The 27061-nt window shown below is 48.0% G+C and overlaps 1 protein-coding gene across 5 annotated transcripts; it reads left to right on the top strand.

Moving 5' to 3' along the window:
- The first annotated feature begins 349 nt into the window (after window positions 1-349).
- Window positions 350-26703, top strand: LOC115393611 (C-Jun-amino-terminal kinase-interacting protein 4-like). Of its 5 annotated transcripts, none has more exons than XM_030098693.1 (30): window positions 350-906; window positions 6326-6446; window positions 9043-9113; window positions 9283-9380; window positions 12979-13126; window positions 15464-15884; window positions 15967-16051; window positions 16312-16436; window positions 17500-17557; window positions 17673-17825; window positions 17897-17957; window positions 18269-18399; window positions 18531-18587; window positions 18701-18704; window positions 19371-19552; window positions 19623-19752; window positions 19855-19944; window positions 20029-20193; window positions 20302-20473; window positions 20551-20760; window positions 20830-20986; window positions 22041-22169; window positions 22250-22330; window positions 22410-22477; window positions 22554-22702; window positions 22801-22972; window positions 23105-23218; window positions 23440-23616; window positions 23704-23835; window positions 24063-26703. In XM_030098693.1, exons 1-30 carry the CDS (start codon window positions 607-609, stop codon window positions 24179-24181), a joined length of 4080 nt encoding a protein of 1359 aa, XP_029954553.1. In that variant the 5' UTR covers window positions 350-606; the 3' UTR covers window positions 24182-26703. The 5 variants fall into 5 exon arrangements, with proteins under 5 accessions (XP_029954553.1, XP_029954552.1, XP_029954556.1 ...); XM_030098692.1 differs by having other exon boundaries at window positions 23437-23616; XM_030098696.1 differs by lacking the exon at window positions 18701-18704 and having other exon boundaries at window positions 19373-19552.
- Window positions 26704-27061: the final 358 nt, after the last annotated feature.

Raw genomic sequence — 27061 nt, 5'->3', positions numbered from 1 at the left:
AAGATAAACTTTCTCTGCAGCATCTATGCTTTAGAAAATGGAACTAATTCAGCATATTTCGAGTCGATTTCTATCAAGTCGTGTAAGCGTGGGTTGGATATTTTTTTTAAACCACTTTTCAACAATCTCCGCCCATTGAACATCACATGGCAGCAACTATATATATATATTGCAGTTCCATTATTTGTCCGCCCTGGTGAGAAATTGTATGCCTTAGATGTTCAAATTGATATAGTTTATGTAGATGTTGCTACTTTATATATATTCAATTTATCTTTGTCTTTGCATTGCGAGACTTTCTGAGTACTGTGAGGAAAGTTTTTCCGATGGTCATTGAACGCAGCAGCTCATCTGTTGGATCGGGAAACTAATCAGGAGTGAAGACTTTGAGGACTGCGAGTGTAAACACGGAATAAAGTCACATTTAACCCGAAAGTGTTTATTTACGAAGTACAGTCGCGGCTCTGTACAGAAGAAAGACAAGTTTAAGTATGTTTTAGTGTCGCAGTTTGAGTCGCTGAAAGTCCACAGCGGCCGGCGGAGGCTCGCTCGCGGCTAGCTTGGTTAACATTTAGCCGGGGCAGAAGTACCGAGGCTCCGGTCAACATGGAGCTGGACGACGTGGTCCTCTACCAGGACGACTCCACCAGCTCCTCCGTCATGTCCGAGCGGGTCTCCGGGCTGGCCAGCTCCATCTACCGCGAGTTCGAGCGGCTCATCGAGCGCTACGGCGAGGACGTGGTGAAGGAGCTGATGCCGCTGGTGGTGGCCGTGCTGGAGAACCTGGACTCGGTGTTCGCCGTCAACCAGGAGCACGAAGTGGAGCTGGAGCTCCTGAAGGAGGACAACGAGCAGCTGGTGACCCAGTACGAGCGGGAGAAGGCGCTGAGGAAGCACGCAGAGGAGGTGGGTACCCCGGGACAACTCACCCAGCGCTCATTTATAACCCAGATTACCGATTAAACCCGCGTTCTGGCAGCGCAGCGCGGATTAAACGCGGAGCTCAGTGCAGAGAAAATCACGTCAACCGTGACTCACTACTTTTTATGATCCACATGAGCAAGACTGTGATTGTCTCTTGAGCAAACTTGCAGATCATTAGACATCACGTGCTTCCCGAATGTCTCAACTATTAGTGGGAGCTGTGGATTATCCCTCCCTGTGTGTGACACTCACTTCTGGGGCACACGCTGTACTTTAGCTGCGTCTCTCAGATCACTCCTCAGTCAGAGTCCAGATCTGTGCACCTGAGTCCGGGATTTGTTTACCACCACTCCTTTACCTGCAGCAAGGCTTCCTGGTGCTGTCAGGCAGGCTCCTTCCTGTTGTGTCTGTGGTGGAAACCGCAGTGACACATTGGCGCTTGTTTGGATGGGACATTCTTCTGCAGACCTGGTCATCATAAGGCCCGGGGGCCACATGTGGCCGTTTGGATCTGCTTCACTGGCCCTTAGGGTGTCACTGTCTGCATGGTGATAGTGCCTTTAAAATGTAAAAATAATACTTTTTCACTTGAAACACTGTCACGTTAAGGGAACTTTGGTATGCATGATGCATGTAGTATATTTTAGCTTTATCCCATATAAATTGCCAAGTTTTTAACTGATTGATTATCAGTCAATACATTATGGTTTGCGCAGCGGTGTCTTGCACCTTGGTTAGCAAAGCAAACAATTATTAGCTCTCAAATTTGGTGATTCACAGTTATACACGAAAAAGAGGTTAATGAAAAAAAAGTCTGGTTGGTTGACATGATACCTTCAAAACTTGTGGCTAGATTTTGATTAAAACTGTTCTGCTGACAGATAACAGGAAAAGGAAGAAGGGATTTATTATTAAAGCAGATACAGGTCATATGATTTCCTTATTGTGGATAATTAATTCACAAAATTGTGTGGAATTTCTCTCTTTTGGCAACCCATAAGGAAAGGAGTTTATGACTCCATTTAGGTCCTGACCCATAGTTTGGGACACACCGTGTAATGTATGATTATGTGGAGGTAAAAAGATTTCTAATTTCTTCAAGGCAGAAAACATGAACGGACTTAAAAAGTTTGGCAATGAATGCATCAACAGCCAGAATAATAGAACCCAAAACACTGTGAAAGTGGTTCTGCAAGTCAAACAGCTTCAAATGAAAAGCCAGTATAAAAAAAAGATATGGTTTTACAAAGGAAAATAAAGATTCAGACTGCATTAACCCAGACAGTCACCATATCCAAACAACTCCTTTTTACTAGAACAGGTTATGTTTTTAATTGATGTTGATTATATTTGAAACAGTTTCTGATGCAATAGATGGAATATTTTCAATCACTACGCTGTAACCCTTCTATGTTTCTCTTAAATTTTGAATTAAGTCATGTTTGTGTGCTTTTAAAGCTCAAGCACTCCTTTTAATCTCTCTCATATTTGAACCTTCAAAACTCCCTTCAGGGACTGCGAGCCACTGCGGGGGTCTCGCTTGTCCAGCCTAATAATCCCCACAAAACAAGCAGCATCCACCAGCGTTCGGCCTGGAAAGAGGATTAACGTGTTAACGGCCATAACGTGAGCATATTTCCCCCTGCCCGTTGACATTTCACCGCTGAATGGCGGTTGCAGCAGGTCACAAAGCAACGCGTTTAATAATTTAGGTCGTGTCCCAACATGCTGCTGCAGCTTCGACACAGACCTGTGCACGTGAGCGTTTCACACCGTGACGGTTTCTCTGACTGCCGCGAAATCCAGAGAGCTCGCCGTCGTGTCGGTGTGACGATGCAGTCACCGGGTCACTCGGGCAGCGGAACAATTCAGCGCCACCACATAGAAAATCTTTAAAAGTGCTTCTTCTCCATCCTGAATGCTCCACTGCTACATCCATGGAGTTCTCACATGGCTTCCCCCAGTATCAAAGCAACTGCCTACTCTACGGAGACTAATGAGCCACATGGCACAGACTCAGTTACTAAGCTCCTCATTTGGACAACAAGTCACTCTTGAGGCAAAGAAGCAGATTAATCTTTCCAAACAAACACGCTGCAGCAGCCAAGTCCTGCTTTTCTTTCTTCTTGCTGCGCGCCCAGAGGAACAGCTCCTCTGACCGGGTTGTCTCGACGGAGTAGGAGGAAAAGGCAAGGCAGGAAATTCTTAGGGAAAAACGGCACTTCCCTCCGTTCTTTTGAAAAGCCCGGCTTCAGCTCCTGACCTGCGAAGGGCCGCGGTTCATTCACAAAAAGCACCAGCAGGTGGAATCGCCGCCATGACTCCACTCGAGGTGAAGTTCACCTCGAGTCCATCAAGTATGGAACATCAGTCGAGTGAGTTCCAATCACAACAACGCATTCCACATTAGCAGAACAAGGCCCAAAAGTTGTTATGTAATAGTCAGGAGACAAGATACTGGACAGAGTGCAACAATAAAACAAGTGAAAACATATTGTGGATTTATAGCAACGTAACTAAACCATGGTTCATGGTGAACACGTACGTCTGTGCTGACTCGCTGGTCACTCACATGAACTTCCCTCACTGAGAATTCTAATAAAAGGCTCCAGAGGATGAATGTCAGACTGTAAAGTCCCATGCTCCTCTCCCCCGCGTCACAGAGATCACCACTATAATGCACTTCTCACATTTGAGCCCCTGGCTGATGACTTCCTCAAAGCCCGCAGTGTGTTCTCGTCGTGATAAATATAAACATGTTAGCCGGTTCTTGTGGTCTTTTTTTTCTTTCTTTGCGCGGCCGAAGCCTGGCGAAGCCCCGGCTTTCCCCAAACGCCCTCAGTAGCCGTCCGCGGCCAAGAAACGCTAAAAGGAGCTGATTTCAGTCTCTGTCAATTGAGTGCCAATACAGCGAAGCCCTGTTTGTGTGGGTGTGCACACACTTGTTCTGGAACCGCGTGTGTGTGTGCGCGCGTGTGTGTGTGTGTGGTGATACTTGGGCACAAAGAGCGCATTATCCACGCAACGTAGGAGGAAAGAGTGCACGTTAAAATGCTGGAACGCTTATTCTCCGGAGCGCTGTCATATGCACAGGCCTCCCTCTCGGGTCATATGAGGAGCAGGAGATGCAGACGCGCCTCCTGAGAATGTGTTGATGCGCTGAGATGAGGGTGGCGGTCGTCTGCGGCGGTCGCCGTTGTCTGGACTGCAGCAGCGGGGGTTTACCATATGACCATGACTAAAGTAAAGAACAAAATAATCTAACCATGTGTAGGTTGAAGTGTCAACCCCGTCACTGCTATGTTAATGCTCTTAGGTGATTTACACAGAAAATGCTACATTGTTGCCATAGCTTGAGTTCCTACCATGCTCCTTTAAACCTTGTAGACCCCAGTAAGTTCACACAAACTAGAATGTGATAAACGATCATGTAAACTTTGCCTTTATTCAGAGAAACATCAAAAGTGGTGAACTTTAAAATCAGTGTCCAGGACTGGACTGATTTGAGCCCACCGGCTGAGAGAAGCGTCTCATTCCACGAACATGTGAACGGTTTAAGTAAATAATAAGTTTTGAGAGAGGAGTTCACAAAGGCGTGTTGAAGAAGCACCTTTGTTAGACACCTCTGGTCTCACGGCAATGCGCGTGGATGAAAAGGAGGCGGCTCAGATCAGGTGATCCTGTTCGCAGATAAAATCCACCCCGTCGGGCCCCTGACCCCGGGCGGGGGGGCGCTCTGCATCACAAGACCCCATGTTACGCAAACTCCCGACTCAGCTGATCGACGACAATAAGACTTATTTCTGTTTTTAGAACACGGAGCTGCAGGTCTTCTTATTCGATTCTCCTAACAGCTTGAGTGTTGATGCTCAACTCCTCCGCTTTGGACCAATAGTTAGGCGTTTTTCCGGAAAGTTCTCACACCTCGACGCACTGCGAAATTCAAGTAAAACAAACGGATAGGGCGTTTGAAGACGGATCAATTGTGAAGAATCTACCGTGCTGACGCCGGTCTTTGATTAACCGAACCATGTACTGACCACAACCTGAACACATGCTGTATTCTGAAAAGTCAAGTGTTACGATTTCATCATTCCCATTGTGCTGTGAATCAATGTGTTCAGTATCTCCGACCTTATGATACCTGATCTAGAAATGACTGAACTACAATGACTTTATTCATTTCCCAAATGCACCATTTCGCTGGCGTACGTGATTTTTGCAGTCATACAAAGATCAATGGGAAACCTGAACGAATAGATGTTCCTCTGATTGCGATCATTGTTCTACGAGAATACGAGAAGCGTTGCATTTATTTCCGGGGTTCGCAGACATTTTGTCTTAAACCTTTCACCCTTCACACAGTTTCTACTAACTTTTAGAGTCAAATATATCTTCTTACGGGCTCTGTGAGAAAACTATGTTGGGACTGGATCGAGACAGAAGCTCCATCGTGATAAGCCTCTTCAACGTCTTTTAGTATCTTTCAATTATCCAGCGTTTAACCGCAGCTCATTGCTTCGCATGAGGCAAATTATGTGCGGTCTGTGCGTGAATGTCGAGGAAATGGCTTGGATTTCACTGTCGATGTAGGAGAGATGACCGCCGTGTGTCCAGATTGCTGCTGAAGCTCAAACCCAGAAGCCAGGTCAAGTTCACATCAAACTGTAGCCTGAACTAATAGAACGATGACTTTCAGTGGTTTTATTCAGCCCTGCACACTTTGCTTCTAGTCTTTCACACTTTATTGCTTATGCTGTTTAAAGTTCCCTCAAAACTAATCTGTTGGTAAACATTAGCGTACATTGCCTCACGGCGGCATTAAATCGATTGGGTTCGTTTGTGGATTTGTGCCTGCAGACAGTGTGAGGTGCCTCCTTTCCTTCGTATAGCTGAAAAGCCGGCTTTCACACTCACGTCTGCTCTTTCTACCCCCGGAAACTCTCCGTTTGTCACTCACACTCCCACACAAAGAACTACTCACTCACTGTTGGTGATTTTGTTTTTATGTTTGTGATGAGGAAGCTGCCGCTGTGCACCTGTTGTGCTGAGAGACTTTAATAATAGCCCGGGGACGGATATTGTGTGCTGTTTTCCATTGACAACATGCGATTTAGTCCTCACACTGTCGTCGTCGTCATCACCACCATGCTTTGTCCAGTTATATTTACCTCCATGCTTTCTTCTTTCTATAAGTCATTGGAGTTTTGTATTATGACCCAGGATCTATAAATAGAACTGGTCGGAAACCGAAACTCTCATTTCTGCACATTTCTGCTATAAATGGCGAGCAGATGGCGGACGAGCTGACGTGATCGAGTCGCTCACGGCCAGGTGTGTCCCTCCTGACGCGAGCGAAGGGTCGGTTCAGCCATCGTGACGAACTTTGTTTCACCCACAGAGGTACATCGCCTTCGAGGACTCCCAGGAGGGCGAGAAGAAGGACCTGCAGGTCCGTGTGGTGATGCTGGAGTCTCAGACGCGGCAGCTGGAGCTGAAAACCAAGAACTATGCAGACCAGAGTGAGTCTCTTTCAGCAGTAATTACCGTGTTGTAAATGCAAATCGATGCATTTTCACTGGAAACTTTTTTTTTTTGCGGCTTCTTCTCATGCGGTAAAATAGTTTTAAATAATCTCCACGCGCATAATTAAAGCATCCAATTTGCACGACTTGTCCACATAACTCCCCTCTTCTTATTTTCAGTATCTGGTTCAACCTGCCACTGATTTTCAAACTGCGATCAGTCCCTGTTTTCACTCTCCTGATGTCTCACCCAGAGCGAGCGAGGCCGGTCAGAGCCTCATCGACAGTCGGCTGGTCATGTGACCGCCCGAGGCTAACGGACTCCAGCGTGCGTCCCCGTCCCGTGCAACAGTCGTTACTCCCTTACGATTGAGCCGCGCTCGCCTGCCAACTGTGCTAAATGAGCCGCAATCGAGCAGACGGAGCAGTAACAGGAGAGTTTGGCTGCGGTCAAACTCGGCCCTGCAGGCAACGTCCAGAAAACACAGCTGCTGGTTTTGTTGGCGTCAATGTTTGTAGGGCGCATGCATGTCAAGAAAGTAACAGCGGTTTAAAATAAAATGGCATTTCCAATTTATTTACAATTTTCAAGACTATTTATTTGTTTCCTTTTTTTTTTTGTAGTATTTTAGTCCCTCATCAGTTTGTTCTGAGGTTTTTGCAGTGACTGCCTCAAAGCTTGCTGGACAGACTTTTTGCGGGTGTGGTCGCTCTGATTCATCACCAAACCATCTGTCAGGGACACCATTCAATATGAACTTTTTTTTTGCATTGAATTTGAGTCAGTTGTGGCTCTGTGTGAGAAATTCCAGCTCGAGAAACGTCATTTTCCCTGCACATACGGGGTTATCTCTGCTTCCTCCTCTTCACAGCTGCTGTCACTCCTCCCTCATCACACAGCTTCTTTCTGCTTTTGGCAGGATGTCCGTGCACCAGCGCTTCATTTTATTGCTTCTTTTATTTATGATTTCTTCTCTGGATTCACGACATTAGGGAAATAATATTAGATTAAGTTATTTATCTCAACAGAAACCTCTCCAAACTGGGTTTGTATCACATTTAACATCTTAATAATCTCAGTACATCAAAAAATTATCACATGATGAAGTGAAACTTGATCATGTTTGTCACTTTATCATAAAGTGAAACTTTAGCATGTTGTCAGGTCACTGGTTTCATGAAGGCGCTTCAAGTGAAGACGCATCGTTTTGAAGTTGTTGCTTCAGAAAAGTTTTGCATTTATACAGCACTATTTTGAAAATATTGGTTATTTTTGTAATGAACCCCCACGTGTGTCCAGTGAACAATAAACTTTAACCATGTCAAGTACATGAACTTTCATAGGTCAAGCTGGATTATTACTGTTGACTCTCATCTAGAAAACTACCAAGTCTCAGGAGAATACGGCCTGGGAGTCATGACACTCTGGAGGCAGGCATTGTTGTTATTGTCAGTCTTCTCAAGCATGGGCAGAAGATCTGTTTACTGCATTTGTGATGCAGCGGTGCAGAAGCAGTGTTTCAGAAAAAAGGCATTTTCCCCCTTTTTTCTCTGATTCGAAGCATTTTCAAAAAGTTGCGTTCTCTTCTGTTTATCCGGCGTTGGAGTGTTTGCCCTGTTTCCATGGAATCAGGGCGTTTTCATGAGGTTTCAATCATGGAAGCCGTTCTCAAGAAGTTGTTTTCAGTGAGTCTGACCACCGTTGCCGTGTAAACAGACACCGAAACACAACGAAAGTTTCACGATTTCGCTTAACTTTATGTGTACAGGCCCCATAAATTATATACTGAAGACTTTAACATGTTGAAACTCGGAGTGTTGAGGTTTATTCTTTGCCTGTTTTGTAATCTATAACGACTCTTGTTGCCATGTGATCTCTCAATAAATTGTTTAATGTCATTCTGATAAAACATTTAAATTAGCCTAATTTCTGTTTCACCACAGCTTTGAACAGCCTTCAGCATCTCTCATGAAGTTGTAGGGACATGCATTTCTTTCGAGATTTTCAAATGAAGCAGATAATTTTATTGATTTCATGAACTTTGGTGGAAACTCCAGCAGGTTAAATGACTCAAACCATGAATGAAACGGTGGCGTTCGCCTCCTCGGCTCTCTGAGTATCGTCTCCTCCCCTCAGAGAGTCTGTTTGCTTCTGAACGCTCAACAACTGTCTGCCTGTTTTGCCTCTAAATGAGTCTGCAGAGCCACAGATATTGAGGGTGAGGCTCCGCCGGGTCATCAGAGACCCGCTCGGGAGATGCTAACTCATCCAGGAAGTTTCTCTAAACATCAGGAGCGAGCTGCAGACTCCGACTCATCCCAGAGTGTTGGGAAAAAAAATAAACCGAAACATGAGATCTCACACATGACTCAGGAGTTGTGAAACAGCTCATCTGTCCTCAGCAGGTTTCCTGATGTTAGGGCGCCCTCCTCTGGCTATGAGCTGTTACTGCAACTCAAGAGTGTTTTTCAAACACAACCTGTTACTCAAAGTTTGAATTCTTAAACGTATCAGAATGTTATTGTTGCAGAATCAGTGCGTGGATGCAGTAATCCGTGAGCGTGACTGTAATCCCGAGTGTCTCCTGTTCAGTCAGCAGGTTGGATGAGAGGGAAGCGGAGCTCAAGAAGGAGTACAACGCTCTCCACCAGAGACACACCGAGGTGAGCTGAGCGGATCGCCACATCTCAAACCCTCAGACCACAGCGTTTTATAATCACAGCTAAATATACGACAGAAGTCTAACAAGAAAAAGGCTATCAGCTGTTTTTATCAGCTGTGTGTGTGTGGTGGTTCTGACTCCTCGGTGTGTGTGTGTGTTGTGTGGTGCAGATGATCCACAGCTACATGGAGCACCTGGAGCGGACCAAACACCAACATGCAGCCGTGACAGCAGAGCCGTCGGAGAGCAGCACTCCTAGCAGAGCACGGTCAGATCAACACTCCACTCTCTTCTCGCCGCACCTCCAGGACTCTGATCGTGTGTGATCTGTCGCAAAATACCACAGTTTCACCGAGTCTGTCTGTCTGTCTGTGGTTATATTGTTTGTGTTCACATGTGCCCATTTTTTATCATAATGTTTTTAAGAGTTGTAGAAAGTAGCAGTTTCCGAAAAGTTGTGCTTTCCTCCGTTTCCATGGCAGATGTTTTCCAAAAAGTTGTTTTCTCTGGCTCTATTTTTGGGTAAATGGCAGCTCGAACCTCTCTTCTCCAGTCCCTCACATCTTTCTTCCATACTTTGCACTCTTTCTGCTATTTCTGATGTTTTCTGATGCACATTTGATCATATTTACTTTAAATTCTGCTATAGATTTTTCTCTTTGGTGACATTTTTCTTGGTTTGTCAGTTAAAAACAGCAATTAAGAGAATTTTAGTTACTGTGGCAGCTTCCTGTTGTTGTACAGTGACACCTAGTGGCCACACACACACATTCTGATGGCTCCAGTCAGTCAGTCAGTCAGTCTCTCTCTCTCTCTCTCTCTCTCTATCTCTATCTCCTTTTCTACCTCCTTGTCACACATGAACTTTCACCTTCTCTCACACACTCTCCTCTCTTTCAAACTTCTACTTTCTCTCACACTCTTTTCAGTGCTTCCTATATCTTTCACACACATGCTGCCTCTCTCTTTCACATGTTTACTCTCTCAGTATAACAAACACACACACTCAGTTTTTCTGTTTCAAAATTCAAGCACACATTCACTCTCTTGCTCACACACATTCTCTCTTTCTGTTTCACACAAATTCTCTCTCACACACACTCGCACACACACACACAGCTCAGTCTCCTCATTTTTCAGCCAATAAGCTGCAGCCTGTGAAGAGGCATATGGAACGAGCTGCCTCAGCATCCAAAAGAGAGCGAGGGGGAGGGAGGGGGGAGGGGGAGGGGGAGGGGGGGAGATGAGGTGGTGCAAGCTATCAGAGCGAGAGGGGGAGAGAGGAAGAGAGGGAGCGCGTCGGAGTGTTCCGGACTGCACAGCAGCAGCTGTGTCGCATCTCGGCAGAGGAGAGGAAGGAGAGCGGAGTCGCCTCCTGGAGGAGCAGAGGGAAGCAGAATCGCCTCCCCGAGGAGGAAGAAGAGCTGAAGGATTACTGTCACTCTTCCACTCTCTCTCTCTCTCTCTCTGACCTCTGCTTTGAGTGCGTGTTGCACATGCGGCGGTCCGGCCGAATCAGCAGAGACACTCCGGTGCATCAGTGACCCCCGCCCCCTCCTCCCCCCCCTCGGTGAAAAGCTGGACTACAATCTGGGGGGGCCATGAGCCCCGGATGTATGCTGCTGTTTGTTTTCGGCTTCGTGGGGGGAGCGGTGGTCATCAACTCAGCCGTGCTGGTGTCCCTGTCCGTGCTGCTGCTGGTCCACTACTCCGTGTCCACCGGGGGCTTACCCGCCCTGCCGTCCTTGCCCTCCTTACCCCGACCCTGCAGGTACAGCCGGTCCGTGTGTTCTCCGCCGTAGAGTCGGTCTCCATCCGTAGCAGCATCGTCGCTGCCATGTGGGTGTGTGTCATTCAGACAGCAGGAAGCGGCTGAAAGTAGGTCAAGAGAGCCACAAGTGACGGGAGTCACAGCGACACGGCATCGTCTCAGACAGTTAGCGACGAGATGGAGCCGGAGTTTGTTCCCCTCGCCGGTCCAGCAGACAAAAAGCTGCACCGCTCACCATCGGTGGCCAACATGTGACCTCTCAATATGCTGGAGTGTCCATTGTCATTCGCTCAGCTACTGTAAATCCCCACGCCAGCCATTGTTCTGGCGCTCAGTCGATTCAGTGTTTCTCATACCTGACGGTCACAGCGAGCAAAGCCGCTCTGATCCATGAGCTTTTTCATCAGAGAGGAGACAGACTGGTTGTTTTTCTGCATTTCGTCTTTGCATTGTACGTTTACACTCCCTTTACATGACGGCGTCCTCAAGTGAAAACCTTATGTTTTGTGTGTCCGTTTAAACAACAGTGGTCAACTTTTTCAAAGTGCTCTGTCTCCATAGAAATGGAGGAAACACAACTTTTCTGAATCGCTGCTAGTGGGCATGCGCACCATGACCGTAGTAAATACTTCTTCTGCTCACACACAGGTAGACGGACAGAAACAACGTTTGCCTCCAGAGGGACATGACAATCCATATCCTCCTGGGTCTTGGTAGTTTAATAGTTGAGAGTTGTTCGTAATAGCAATCCAACTTCCCCGTGAATGTCCGCTCACTCGCCATTTTTAATGTTTATAATGTATTGTTCTCTGTGTACGTGTGTGTGGTTTCATTACAGAAGCAAATAACAGCACCAACCCGTGACCTGTCGCATTAACCACATTACTTTCAGTTTTGAGCATTGTTTTCAAAACGTTACTGTGTAAATGTGGAGTTTTTGTAACGCAAAGACTGCTTTCACCTGAAATATTATCTCACCAGGCCTCACAGCTCCATGGATGACAAATTTAATGTGATTTTAGTGGACATGCTCCACTTAAAGCACGTCAGCTCAATGTTAGAACTAATTACTTATTAACTTTTTTCTTTTACTGACTTTAAAGAAATGGATACAACTATTCTTGTTTTAAAGAGAATAACAGTGAACAGTTAATATTACTAATACGCTAATATTTGACGTCCTCTGTGAAATCCGTCCTCTCGCTGGTGTCTTTTCCCTGATCCGTCTCTACTTCGTCTCGTCACTCGGTCTGTTTTGTCCGATTGCGTTATGCTTTCATTGCGTAACACCAGATGAATTTAACAAACGAGTATGAAATGCTTCCAGAATTACATAGTTGTGCTGGAGTGTGTTTCCCCTGCGGTCACGGTGTCTGTAGTAACTTCACCGCAGCACAGAAGCATTCAGACTAATGAGAACAACCCAGCATGGTTTATACCAGTAGTGTCGCTCCGCTCTTTATTGTAATCTATAAATCACGTTCTTGAATCGTATCACAGGTCGGAGGCACGACTACAAGAACTGGGTTAAGATGGACGAAAATGAAATCGATCCACCTGTTTTTTGTTTTTTTTTTTTGTTTTTTTGCCTTTTAACCACAGAATAACAGTTAACATCACCAAGCTTTGACTTTGAGCAGCTTAGCATAAGCATGTTGGTCCAGCAGCCAGTTGACTCTCGGGAATGAGTTGTTTTTGGATCGTCCGTCACTCACGTTCATGAACTCATGTGCTCCGTCTTCCGAAGATTAACCTCTGACCTCCAGGGTTTTAGCATTTTATGTGGCCTCAGAAGTTCACTTATCCCTGGTTTTGGTTCAGAAAATCTTTCCATTGGCAATCAGCATTATGAGCCTTAAATAATTTGGCCCCGTTTACATGAAAACGGTGCTGAGAGCCACTGAAAACTCAGCTTTTTTACTTGAAACACTGTCATTGAAACGGGACCCGAGGCTAACTGTTGTTTACCGGCTGACAAAGACAAGCGAGTGTAAAGCTCCAGTTCCAGTTTTCTTTATTTCTAAACAAGGAACTCCCTAATGGGTGAGCTTTTAGAACCTTTGAGTCATCCATCTCTGCCTCTTTCCGTCTCCAGGAAGGAGCGTCCCATCTCCATGGGCTTATTCCAACTTCCTGCGAGCGAGAGCGTGACCCCTGACGTCCCGAGGGAGCCCGTGGACACGCCGTCAGAACCATGGAGATTCAACAACCTGAGCCACCCGCGCTCCAACACCAGCCTCAAGGTATCACCCAGCGTCCCTTTTACAGCCCGGCTGATCTGAGCGTCGGGTTAGTGAGCTTCCCACGGATCAGGCCGGTGACTTCACCTCCCCCCCAAAAAAAACGGGAGGAAGGTTGTGGAAACAAAATGCAAAGAGACAGCGCCAGTGAACACCAAAGAGAGAGAGAGAGTACATTTCCATTGAGAGAAAAAAAGGATTGTTCGGTGTGCGCAGAATGTTTAGCAGCCTGCAAGCGGCTGTTTGTGTGTGAGGCGGCGTGGCTCGGAGCCCAGGAGGCAGGGGAAGTGGTACCATTCCGGGGCCTGCCTTGAACCTCAAGGGGAGGGTGGGAAGGACACAGCGTCTTCACACTGTTGCCGTTGGAAACCACAACATCCAGCCAGGCTCCATCATGAATATTGATGAGCATCTCACGGGCATGCATTAGCAGTAATTACACTAAGGATGGGGTCAAATGAGAGGTACCGAGCGTGTGGTGATGTAGTCGGTGTTCGGTGAGCCCCACGCCAGGGGGGTCAAACACGTTTTCACTCACAGGCCACCTACAGCACAAGTTCACCTCGAACGGGGAAAATTGTGCCAAAATAACCTTCAAATTCAAACTTTTTGAGGGTTAGGCAGAGAGTATGCCTGATGAAAACACCTATCTTTTTACAATTACTACAGAAAATGACGACAATCTCAAAATTAAGCCAATTTTAATGATGCGTCATGGTGCAAAATACAGTGAAATGTCCAAAAATCTTCACCTGTAGCTGTTGCATTATGGGTGTTTTTACAAACTCACCCTGACAACATGACCTTGAGTAATGAGATAGTTGTCTTTCATGCCGATATCTCAGCTCGGGCCTCACTGTTGTGTTGTTTACGCCACTTTTATGAAATTCATTGACATTTTTACCATTTTCTTGGTGGTTTGGCGGGCCGGATTGGAACCTCTTGCTGGCCAGTTCTGGCCCACAGGCCTTATGTTTGACATCCCTGATCCATACTGCTGTTACCTCCAGGACGTCGGCGTCTTTTGTGCTTCGTCCTTGACTTGACATTCTCGGAAGATTTCCGGCTCCTCTCGCCATGTGCGGGCCTGTTTTCTGCCGCTGCCTCCCTCCGATTGGCTCTCCGGTGCCGCTATGGCAACAGCAGAGTGACGCCAGCGCGCGAACAGGCAGGCAGAAAGTGAACACCCCCCCCACCCCCAATCAGTGCAGAGAGGAGAAGTTTCGTCTGACAGCAGCTCGTACAGCGTCTCCTCCGGGTTTATTCACCCGCCGTGTGTTTTCCAAGGTGACTGAGGGATTTGCGTTGATGCTCTGCTCTCGTCCTGATTGATTGTTCTCCATCAGCAGCACTGCGCTATTAATAGGACGGAGGCCGCTGGTGTTAGCACATCAACACAATGCAGGAATCTGGATGCCACAGAACGCTGCTCAGAACTCATGAGACCTGTTTTTACTTCCCTACAGAGCCGGGAATGATGTGTTAGCATCTGGCTATCATTGATGAATTAGTAGCAGAGTTACTCAAGTTTAGGCTCCAATCCGGCCCGTCAAACCACCAGGCAAATTGTAAAAATTTCTAAGAAAACATTGATTTCCCCCCCCCCAAAAATAGTTCCTATCACTGAGACTAGCATCAGCATGGAACTAGCATCAGCCTCAAGGCCACGCTGTTCAGGGTGTCATTATAAAAACATAGCTAATGCAACAGTTGTGTGATATGTTTTAGGACATTACGCAGTATTTTGCACCAGAATGTTTCTATTAATTTGACTTTATGTTGATATTGTCGTTATTTTCAGTAGTAATTGTTTGGTTTTGTAAAAAATCCACTTTTTCAGATATGGTGAGTTTTTCTGTTTAGTCGTTGCTTCTTATCATAAAGTCAGTTTTCTTCAAGAAGCACAAACACCCAGATCAGAGATTATGTTCTTCCCGCTGATCGGTCTTCAGCTGAACTTTTGCACTGTTTAATATCCTCAGTCTGAGGAGCAGTTTTTCCCAGTCAAAGAAGAGCGTGCAGCTTCCCTGGAGACTTTCCCCCATCCAGAGGCTGATGAGGATCAGGTAGAGCTTTGGAGTGGCGAGTCGAAGCACTAACCTGGAGTTACTGAGACTTGTCGTGTGGGATTGAAAAAGCATGATTAATTATTCTGTGAATCTTTGCTTCTGATGACTAATAACGTATCATTATAGTATCCACATTTGCTCTATGAGTGTGAAGAGGATTTGCTGAAGTGCATTCATGCAATATCGTTAGTTCGTCTGAGTCAAGCCTCGCCCATTTTGTAGATAAGATCGACCCCTTTTACAGTTTTCTTCTCCCCCCTCCACCAACCAGGATGAGTTATCCCACCTGAACCGTGGCAGCTCCAAACCCGGCACGCCCTCCAAAAGCAGCGCTCCCGGTTCCTCACAAGACGGAGAGTCCAGATCCAACTCTTCAGGCTTCGCTCAGGACGGATCCTCCAAATCCAACAGCTCGTCCTCGGCGTACGGCAGCACCTCGCCCCTGTCGCCTCACGATGGAGCGTCGTCGGGCACCAGTCCCTCCTCCGGGTCCGTCTCCACCGCGTCTCCGTCGACCGCCCCCACCTCAGACGTGACCGCGGAGGCTTCGGACGCCGCCTCGCAGCAGCGCAGGACCTCAGACGGACTCAACAAGAGTCTGGACTCTCAGAGCGGGAAACCGGAGAGCGGTGCAGACCTGGCAGCTGAGCAGGGAGGACCGCAGTCTGCAAGCACACCCGTCAAAAGTGACGGTCGGTACTGCAGCTCCAGCCGCCTCCACACATCAAGGATCGCGGTGAGTTTCCTGCCTCATGTCTCTTCTGCCGTCAGCAGACGACCTGCAGAAGTCCGAGGTTCTGGCCATCATCGAGTCCACTCCAGAGCTGGACATGGACCTGGAGAGCTGCCAGGGAACCAGGTAAGGACTGGAAAGTTGATCATTGAATAGAATACTCAGTTTTTTAAGGTTTTGCGCTGACTTAAAGTGGAGTAACGTGGCAATAAAATCCACATTTTAATGATGAAAAAGTGTTTTTTGAATTATTAATTAATTCCAGATATGTTAAAACATACAAATACAAATAAAAGAAAATCTGTTTACACTGATGGGCTTTAGTTGTTAATGACTTTTAGAATTTAAGTTCTGCTTCGTGTCTGTTTTTACCGTCCTCCGCTCAGCACTCCCAGTAAAGGCGGCATCGAGAACCTGGCGTTCAACCGTAACACGGACTCCCTGTTCGAGGAGCTCTCCTCTGCAGGGAACGACCTGATCGGAGACGTGGACGAAGGAGCAGACCTGCTGGGTAAGGAGTCGGCGCTCCAACTGGCCCCTCGTGGTTCAGACAGCCTCTGATTGGTCAGCTAGTTTCACCCTGCTCTCCTCTTTTCTGGACTTTTTTTTTTTTAAATGATCCTCACAGACGACTTCTCTGGTGTGTATCATCTCCTTGTCTTGAGTGCTGCTGCTTCTGTTGTGTGACGTACTAGAAACCTGGAGGGTCTAGCTTATTATGGGATTAAATTTTCCTCAGCATTTAGTGAATTTTTCCCCCTCCTGATAATGTTTTTTTTTTTTTTTTGCTTCATGCCACTTCCCTCGCCATGAAGTAACGCAGAAACGCTGAAGTTGATGTAGTTGATGTTGCTCTTTGATTTTAGAAACGAGCCTCTGTTTACTGCAGCCGCGGTGCGTACGCGTTAGTAGCAGCTTTTCAGAAAAGTTGCGTTTTCCTCCGTTTCCATGGAGACTGAGTTGGAGTGTTTTCAAAAAGTTGCGTTTTCAGTGAATCCAAGCTCTGTTGTCATGTGAACACCCCCCCCCCCCCCCCCCCCCGCCCCCGAAACACAAAAAAAAGCTGAAAGTTTCAACTTGAAAACACGTTAACATGGCCTGAGAATAACTTTCCCTTTTATTGAACCATCACAGTTTTCTTTGTGATTTGTGTTAACGCCAATAGAAAAACAGATTTTACCACCTGGGAGTCCGTCTGTAGCCCGTGGGCCGTATGTTTGACACCCCTGCTGCAGACCGATCGTTTCCAACCCTTTTCCAGTGAATCCACCACCGATTGGATTTCCACTGTGATCTCTGGCTGAAACGTCACAGTGAAGCCAGACACTGACGGAAACTTTTTCTTTAATCTATATTTGACCAACTCTGCAGCCCACAATTAGTATCAAGGTTTAGAGCTCATCGCTGTAGAAAGAGTTTCATGAAGCTTTCTGTGGTTCTTTTTTTGCACGACTTGCAGACTACAACTTTTTAGGTAAGGCTGGGTTTAGACATAAAATGACAGACACTTTTTCCTGTTTGTTATAAAGTCTGCAAACTTTCTTTGCATGTCTAATATATGTGATGATTTTCAGGAATGGGCCGGGAAGTTGAGCATCTGATTCATGAGAACACTCAGCTGCTGGAGACCAAGTTAGTATTCTTTATTCAGTCAAAAACATCAGGTGTGCTCCTGAAACGGGCAGATGCTGCCACCCTGTGGCCACTGCTGGTATTACATGTTCAATATACACTTCTCCGTTTCCAGAAACGCTTTGAACGTAGTGAAGAACGACCTGATCGCGCAGGTGGACGAGCTGTCGTGTGAGAGGGAGGTCCTGCGAGGGGAGCTGGACGCCGTCACTCAGGCCAAAACCAAACTGGAGGAGAAGAATAAAGACCTGGAGGAAGAGCTGAAGAAGTGAGTCCGTTTCAGAGCGCCGCAGCCCCACTGCCGTGGCGGACGCGTGACGGACGTGTTCTCCGTTACAGAGTCCGAGCTGAGCTGGAGGAGACCAAGCAGAAGGTCAAGAATGACAACAACGAGGACGATGTGAGTCCTTCAGGCTTGTTGTGTCCACTCAAAGGTCGAAGGTCACTTTATTATTGCAACAAAAAAAATTTGAACATTTTAGAAACCAGTGTAATTATGTTTGATAAGTACTGGCATCAAGTATATGGGTCTGCCTTCATGAAATATGTGTAAATCCTCACAGAAAACTTTTTTCCTCAGTGAAATTCTGTTATTTCATCTCAGTTACTTAATCTAAAAATGATGTAAATCTAAAAGAATGAATCTAAAATGAGTATCTTCTTAGTTTTGTGTTGAAAATGCGGCTGGTTGACGTTGGATGCTGTTCGCAGAGCGACGTGCCGACAGCCCAGAGGAAGCGCTTCACCCGGGTGGAGATGGCCCGAGTGCTGATGGAGAGGAACCAGTACAAGGAGAGGCTGATGGAGCTGCAGGAGGCCGTCAGGTGGACGGAGATGATCCGGTGAGAACACACACACACACACACACACACACACACACACACACGCTCTCGCTCACGTTCTCAATCTTGAGCATCATCTGAACAAATGTAAGTCTGTAATGAATTCCAAGAATTCTTTTGATTTCCTCCAGAGCGTCGAAGGAGAACCCGGCCCTTCCGGAGAAGAAGAAGTCCAGCCTCTGGCAGTTGTAAGCTCCTCTTTCCTTCTCAGCCGAGGCTCAAAGCGCCGGACGTCGTCACAGAGCGGAGTGATTCACGTGTCCTGTGTTTCTCTTGTATTCCATGTGGTTGTTTTCTCCAGGATGTAGGTAACTCTTTACTGACCCGCGGTCCTAACAGAGGAGAGCCGCCCTCTGATCTTAAACGCTCTTTAAGCGCCTTGGTTAGGGGTGAAAGGTCAAACTCGCCGTGGCTTCCTCTGCTTTAACGCGGCTCTCCTGTGTTGAGGAAGGAGTTTTGGTTTGGACTGTTTGTCTGGTGGGAGGAGAGAAACTGACGTCTCTACCATGTGTGCCTTGTTCTCTGTGCGTCCCTCTGCATTCTGCCTGGTGTCGTGTGTGTGTGTGTGTGTGTGTGTGTGCAGGAGGTGTGTGGGGAGGGGGTGGGGGGGGGTAGGGGAAACTTATCATATCTTATTTATTACTGGATTATAGATAGAAGCGAATGTTGAGGAGAAATGAGGTGTTTTCTGTCCAGACTGGTTCTGCTCTGTGTTGTTGACTAATGGTCCAGTCGGCGCTCCACATTAACCCCGCGCTCCCGGCTTCCTAGAGATTTCTCGGTGGGGGGGATATGAAGGTTAGCATGGCGTGTTAGCATGGGACCCCTTCAGTGTCTGAGCCCCCCCCCCCCCCCCCCCCCCCCCTCCCCTCCCCTCGGCTGCCGGAGCTCCCGCTTGTTGTCCGCCCCCCTCTATACGTTCTGTCTGTGTGCTCCCCCCTCTCCTCCCACTTCCCCGCCCTCACACCTCCAGTTTCAGCCGTCTGTTCAGCTCGTCGGGCGGCGCGGCCAAGAAGCCGGCGGCGGAGGCCCCGGTGAACGTCAAGTACAACGCGCCCACCTCCCACATCCAGCCGTCGGTGAAGAAGAAGAGCAGCACGCTGCAGCAGCTGCCCAGCGACAAGAGCAAGGCCTTCGACTTCCTCAACGAGGAGTGAGTCCCCCGAGAAGCACGGCCGGATACGGCGTGCGGGTGAACTACATGTGCGAACGTGCGTCCGCAGAGCGGCGGCCGATAACGTGGTGTCCCGGCGGGAGCAGAAGCGGGCTCAGTACCAGCAGGTCAAAGCTCACATGCAGAAGGAGGACGGCCGGGTGCAGGCGTACGGCTGGAGCCTGCCCAAGAAGTTCAAGGTGAGGACGCTCGCTTACTGGGAGGTGTCGCCGCATCGCGCCGCCGCGCCGCGCCGCCGCACCCTCCGGAGCTGTAACCGGCTGTCCTTCACCGCGTTTCAGGCCAACGGCGGCCAGTCGGAGAGCAAGATGAAGAACCTGCCCGTCCCCGTCTTCCTCAGACCTCTGGATGAAAAAGATGCTTCTATGAAGGTGCTGATTCTCGACACGCAGCCCTTCCCCGGACCGCCAGGCGGGTTTTAGCCACTGACTCCGCCGCGTTTTGTGGTTCTTCAGCTGTGGTGCGCCGCCGGCGTGAACCTCTCCGGAGGGAAGACCAGAGACGGTGGCTCGATCGTGGGCGCCAGCGTGTTTTACAGCGACGTGTCCGGACCCGAGAGTCCCAAGAAGAAGAAGATCGGCTCGCAGAGCAGCCTGGAGAAACTGGACCAAGAACTCAAGGTAGGCAGCGCTGGTCAGTCAGTTACTCATCGATACGTCACAATCTTAGAGTATCAACTCGACCTTCTGCGGTTTTCTTCCCCCATCTGTTGTTTTTCGTGTTTGCAGGAGCAGCAGAAGGAGCTGCGGCACCAGGACGAGATGTCCTCCCTGGTGTGGATTTGCACCAGCACCCAGTCCACCACCAAGGTCGTGGTCATCGACGCCAACCAGCCCGGGAACATCCTGGAGAGCTTCTTCGTTTGCAACTCTCACGTCCTGTGCATCGCCAGCGTGCCAGGTACCGGGGAGGATTCTCACCACGGACGTATTTAATGGGCGGATTCGTCTCTGAGGGTTCGGGTGTTTCGCTTTCAGGCGCCAGAGAAACGGATTATCCAGCCGGAGAGGAAGTTTCTCCCAGCACCGAGGCCGGACCGGCGAGCGACGGCGGCTCGCCGGCGAGCGGCGGCGGCACGGCGGCCGGAGACGGCGTCCTGGGAGGCATCACCGTGGTGGGCTGCGAGGCCGAGGGGGCGACGGCCGTGCCCCAGACCGCAGAGCCCCCGGGAGCAGATGGAGCAACAGGTCAGAGCCGCCCGGGATCTCGTCGTCTCTGCCGTGCGACGGCCTCACCGACCCGCTTCCTGTCCACAGGATCCAGACCGGCCGACGAAGCCACGGAGGCCACGGAGACCAGCGGGGGGCCTGCGGACCACCGAGAGAGCCTGAGGGGGGCCTACACCGAACACGTGTTCACCGACCCCCTCGGAGCGCAGCAGACGGCGGAAGCTCCAGCCAACTACTCTCAGAGGTAACACCGGGGAGCCCGTCATCGCAAAACATGACGTTATACAGCGATACGTTCCTGTCACGTTTCAGTCAGGACAGCCGTAAAGAGACCGCCGTAGCGCCGCATCAATCCAACACAAACCATTTACTGCCCCCGAGCCCCATGTCAACGGCGTCATGGATCTGGTGTAAAAACAATGACAGAGCAGAACTCAGTGCAGCGATGATGTGCTGTGAACTGCACGGCTTCCTGCTGCAGCCAGGCGGCGCTGAGGAGACCGTTTCTTCTCTTTCCTCACAAACTTCAATGCAGCATGATCAGAACCTCTGTGGAGGTGATCTGATGGTGGAGGAACACTTGGGCACAGTGCAGAACAAGATAAAAAAAAAAAGCTAAAAAGATAATGAATTTAAATTAAAAAATTAAGAATTAAATATATTAAATCATCATGACTTTATAATGAAAGCTCTTTTTTTATAAATTAATTACATTATAAATTCATAATAAATACAATATAAATTAAATATGAAAAAATACAATAAAAAAATAAGAATAACATTTAAAAACATAAAAATGAAAAACACTGAAAATTCCAAAAAACTACATTTGAAAATAATATATATGCAACACATCCCCATCACATAATGAACTATCATCACCAAAACAGTTTAAAGTATAGCATCGATTTCTTGCTTAAAAACATGTTCATTACATGTTCCCCTGTTTTATTTCATTTTATTTTTTCATCTCTCCATCATCTTATCAGAGGTTCAAATGACAGAATGAGATATTTTGCTCATTTTTTGAAAGAGACTTCTCTACATAGCCTTATTTTCCTACATGATCAAATTTTACTGTCTAAAGGAAATGAAAATCGTAACAAGGTGAACCTGCAGAACGATCGTTAATACCTTAAAATGCTTTCACGCTTCACTTTTGACACATTTTCCATCCCAGCAGGATCGATTTCCAAACTGCCTCCTCCTTTCCAAAGCAGACGCTTGTTTATGTAATTTGATTATTCATGCTTGTAAAGTTCTGCGGTTGATTGTTTCCTGCCGTGTCCGGCGAGCAGAGAGAGCGATCTGCTGAAGGACGGCGTGAGTTCGAACCCCAGCGCCGAGGAGCAGGACCTGATGAGAGAGGAGGCGGACAAGATGAGCAGCGTGCTGCCCACCATGTGGCTGGGAGCGCAGAACGGCTGGTGAGACACAGAAAAAAGCTGCGGCTTCTGTGTTGATTTAAACCGATCTCTGCTCACCTGATGAGACTTTGCGTTTGCAGCGTCTACGTTCACTCCTCCGTGGCTCAGTGGAAGAAATGTCTCCACTCCATCAAGCTGAAGGACTCCGTGCTCGGGATCGTGTAAGTTCACTCAGACCAACAGCAGCATCGTCCTGTCGGTGTGTTTGTCTCTCACTCTCTCTCTCTCTCTCTCCTGCAGACACGTGAAAGGACGTGTGCTGGTCGGCCTGTCCGATGGCACGCTGGCCATTTTCCACAGAGGAGAGGGTAAGTGGAGTAAATCGGAATGCTCTGTTGGAGGAGACTCCGCCAGCTGACCGGATCTTCCTCTGGTGTCCGTCAGACGGACAGTGGGACCTGACCAACTACCACCTGCTGGACCTGGGCCGGCCTCACCACTCCATCCGCTGCATGAGCGTGGTGCACGACCGGGTGTGGTGCGGCTACAGGAACAAGATCCACGTGGTGCACCCCAAAGCCATGAAGATAGAGGTACGCGAGCACGGAGCTCCCGGCCGCCTGGTTCGATCCCCTCAGTCTCACTCTGTTCATATATCTAAGACTCTTCAGTTCTCGCCTGTCTTCTGCAGAAATCATTTGACGCCCACCCTCGCAAGGACAGCCAGGTGCGTCAGCTGGCCTGGGTGGGCGACGGGATCTGGGTGTCCATCCGGCTGGACTCCACCCTCAGGTTGTTCCACGCCCACACCCACCAGCACCTGCAGGACGTGGACATCGAGCCCTACGTCAGCAAGATGCTGGGTCAGTGCCAAGAGGCTCCGGGACGCCGTGCGCTCAGAGTGAGGCTCTGGAATGTCTAACTCTTCCTCCTCCTCCTCCTCCTCCTCCTCCTCCTCCTCCTTCCTCCTCCTCCTCCTCCTCCTCCCTCTGCAGGCACGGGCAAACTGGGCTTCTCCTTCGTGAGGATCACCGCCCTCACAGTGTCGTGCAGTCGTCTTTGGATCGGGACCGGAAACGGAGTGATCATCTCCATCCCTCTGACAGAAGGTCAGCTCGCCGTTCGTTCAGTCAGTGATGAGCTCTGATTCAAACGCCTGCTGTCAGGTATAACGCGATGCAGTTGTGGCTCTTTTCCTGCTTCTCTGCCTAAAAATCCTGACAATGTCTGAACTTGTCAGTCACTAACTTCACAGTCAGTGCTTGGTTCAGATGCAGAAGTATTTTCTGAAGATTTGGACTCATCGTTGGTTTGTTTGTTCCACCAGCAGCCAACAAGAGCAGCAAGGCGGCGGGCAGCCAGCCGGGCAGCGTGGTGAGGGTGTACGGAGACGACAGCAGCGACAAGGTGAAGGCCGGGACCTTCGTGCCGTACTGCTCCATGGCGCACGCTCAGCTCTGTTTCCACGGTCACCGAGACGCCGTCAAGTTCTTCACCGCCGTTCCAGGTGGGTTGGTCAGACTAGGCATCAAGCATAAGAGTGCTTCACTGAATGTCTTCATTTAGCGTGAAACTGCGGCCCCTCGTGTTCCAGGTCACGCAGTTCCAGCGGCGTCCAGTGGGGGCGACGCGGCGGGGGACAAAGCGTCAGACGCCACGACTCAGGAAGGAAGCAAGTCCACACTGGTGATGAGCGGCGGGGAGGGATACATCGACTTCAGGATGGGTGAGACGCAAACTCTGCGTAGAACTCTAGAACGGGTTTTTAAGCACAGTAGGAGTGTGGGACGATATAAACCACATCTCCTGACTCTCATGGACACGCTTTTCATCAACCGTCACGTAAACGGGACCTCCTTCTGTCTGTCTGTCTGTCTCTCTCTCTCTCTCTCTCTCTCTCTCTCTCTCTCTCTCTCTCTGTCTCTGTCTCTGTCTCTTTCTCTTTGTGTGCAGGTGATGAAGACGGCGAGGCGGAGGAGGGGGACACGCCCCCCCTCAAGCTGCAGCCCTTCCTGGCTAAAGCCGAGCGCAGCCACCTCATCGTGTGGCAGATCATGGACTCCGAAGAGTGACCTCTGACCCCTGCAGGACCGCAGAGGAGGGTCGGTTGAGGCGAACACCTCCTCCTCCTCTTCAATCAGCACTTTGTTTTTTCTCCTCAGTCCTCAACAATAAGAAGCAGAAACTGCTCCGAGAGCTTTTCTCACCAATAACCTGGATGCATGTTGTTGTTTGTGTGTTTGGTTTATTTTTTCCCATCTGTTCCGATGCCTCCTGTTCTTTTTTTTGGTTTCGTTTTGTTTTTATTTGAGGTCACGCTCTCATTGAGGACAGCACCTCCACCTCTCACCCTCACACTGGACTCAGGTCACACTAAACCCGAAAGAAAAGATTCCCTGAGAGTTCCCTGCTGCCCTTGAATAATGCGAGTGATGTAGCAGGATCAAACCAAGTTTAATATCACTGACTGTGAGTTCAAAAGCAATAAGACATAAATTGTTCCATAAATATTCCACATGTCGTCGTGACAGCCAGGTTTGTGCCGTGTGTGTTACCATTACATTCATGTTACGATGCTCAAATGCAGAAGTTTTTAATTTCTGGTTCTCTGAATCAATTCACGACGTGTGGGAATCCACCCACACAGCAATCAGACCTTTGTGAAAAGGTAAATTGCTGTGAAAATTTACCCAGAAAACTCAGCTGATTCTTGATTTATAATGCTTTTAATGATTCACACAAATGATGACACAACGTGAGTGTTATGATTCCCTCACAGTCTAGTTTTGTTCACGTTAACATACAGTCTCCAAAATGTTTCCTGACTGATGATGCATTAGCATGGCTAGCTTGACTGCATGAATGTAACGTTAATGCACGTGGAAGACAAACACTCAACAGATCCTCACCAACAAAGTCCGATCTTTCATCTTAGGGACAGTCTGTAAGATGTAATGCCACCTCTGTGCTCTGTGTGGCAGTAGTGAGTCATGAGGCCAAGAACCCCATCGCTTACGTGCATCTCACTAGATCTAGCATCTGATTCAAAATGTTCCATGCTGTACCTACTATAAGTAATAACTGCAGTTGTTCCCTCTTACTCTGACCCTTGAAGCAGTTCACGTCGTCCATCTCTTTAGGAGACTTTCTTCTAAGCACACTTGATTCTGATTGGCCAGCTTCCAGGAAGTTGACCATATGTAGATTATTTTAGACTAAACGATAGTTTGCCAAACCTGAAGCTGGTAACGGTAGTTAAGCATGGTTTCTGCTTCTTTATTTTCATGGTTTGGTTTATTACGGCTTGAATACTGAAGGCAGCAAATTTATCCAACAGAGTCCAGCTAAAGTCATGAGTCCTTATGTACTTCCAGTACTGTTTGTAATTTGACACCAGCCTCATTGGCTTCTGTTTCCTTTTCACAATTGCGAAACAAATTTGAATGACGGTTTGCTCAGAATGACATCACTCACATTGGTCTGCTGACAAGGTGATGTCATCGAGACAGGTGACGAGATGATGTCATCACACTTGGATTGTCATAATGTAAATTCTGGTCCAAACAGTTGGAATCCTGAACTGTCTCCGTTTGGTGAAACCACTGAAACATGAGAAGAAGAAGGAGTGTATCTCTCCTTTCAGTCCACCCTCCCACTGACCTCCCAGTAGACACTTTGAAGAAATGCCTTAGGTCTGGAGGACCGAGTTCAAGAGTATTTATTTTTTTCCTCTGAAGAATGTTGTTTGCTACCAAAGGTCAAAGGTGGAGCAGTGAGTGAGGGGCGTAGCAGGGCTCCTCTCAGCAGCGCGTCTGCCTCTGTGGAGAGAAACAAGACGCTTTTTCTAACAGAAATCCTCGTGTAGAGATGAAATCTATTTTTCCACTTTCGTATTTGGAACTTTTTTTTTTTTTTCCCCCCCCTCCAGGATGAGAGACGAGTGTTGGACGTGTTACTTTGACTCGGGCCGTTTGGGCCTGACCGTGTTGATATTTAGAGACGTCCCTTCTACCCCGCAGAGCTGATAAACTAAAAGTGTTTCAAGTCTATTTTTATGACCTTTTATTTTTCTGTTGATCCTCATTTGGGTGTTTCTCAGATTACTTCTGGCCTTGGTATGCCACTGCACTGTGTGCGCGTGTTTGTGTGTGTGTGTGTGTGTGTATGCGTGCGTGCGAGAGAAATGTTTATTGCAGTTTAGCCATTTCAGTATTTATTTACAATGATTGAGCCTTTGCTATTGAGAATGTATCTTTGTACATTATGATCTGTAATGATCTGTATGACCGTGCGGTGGGCCGCTGGGCTGCTTTGCAGAGGGTGACTGTACTCAGCTATGCACCGTCTCCCCGAGGGGACGCCATTGAGCGTGGAGGCCCCGCAACCTGTTTAAGCAATCAGTTTTTTGGGTTTTTTTTTTTTTTTTTGGGAGCTGAAGTGGAGAGGACAGCCGGGGGGTTCGGGCCTGGACTCGTCTGCACATGCTCGTCATTAACCTGGCAGAAGCTCCCTCTTCGTGCAAACTCCATCCTGTACTCCAACAGCAACTCCAGCCTTACTTTTTTTCTTTTTTTTTTTTTTTTTAACAATCAATTAAAGAGACTTTTGTGGGCAACTTGCGGTCTGGTTGTGGTCGTTTGTGATGCTTCTTGTGTACAATTCAGACAGAGCTCCAAACCATTTTGTATTGCAAAATAATAGGCTACAAACAGTAGGAGCAGGTCTATTTTCTGAAGTAACTTCTATAAATCTTTTCAAAATATTGGAAAACTGCAGCCAATGTAAAAACACAAACAGCTGAATTTTATTGTAGGTGTTTTGGAGGATTACAAACTCTTTGAATTTTTTCTATTTCGAAGTCACAAGGTTGTGGACATTGTTCAGTTTTCACGGGCATCGAACCAGCAAACCTACATCAAAGACAACCCACTCTGTCAGCTTACACATTACAT

This window comes from Salarias fasciatus, chromosome 8 (genome assembly GCF_902148845.1).
Source record: "Salarias fasciatus chromosome 8, fSalaFa1.1, whole genome shotgun sequence".
Lineage (NCBI taxonomy): Eukaryota > Metazoa > Chordata > Actinopteri > Blenniiformes > Blenniidae > Salarias > Salarias fasciatus.
Note: the sequence above shows the minus strand (reverse complement) of the source record. Positions and strands in the feature narration are given on the sequence as shown.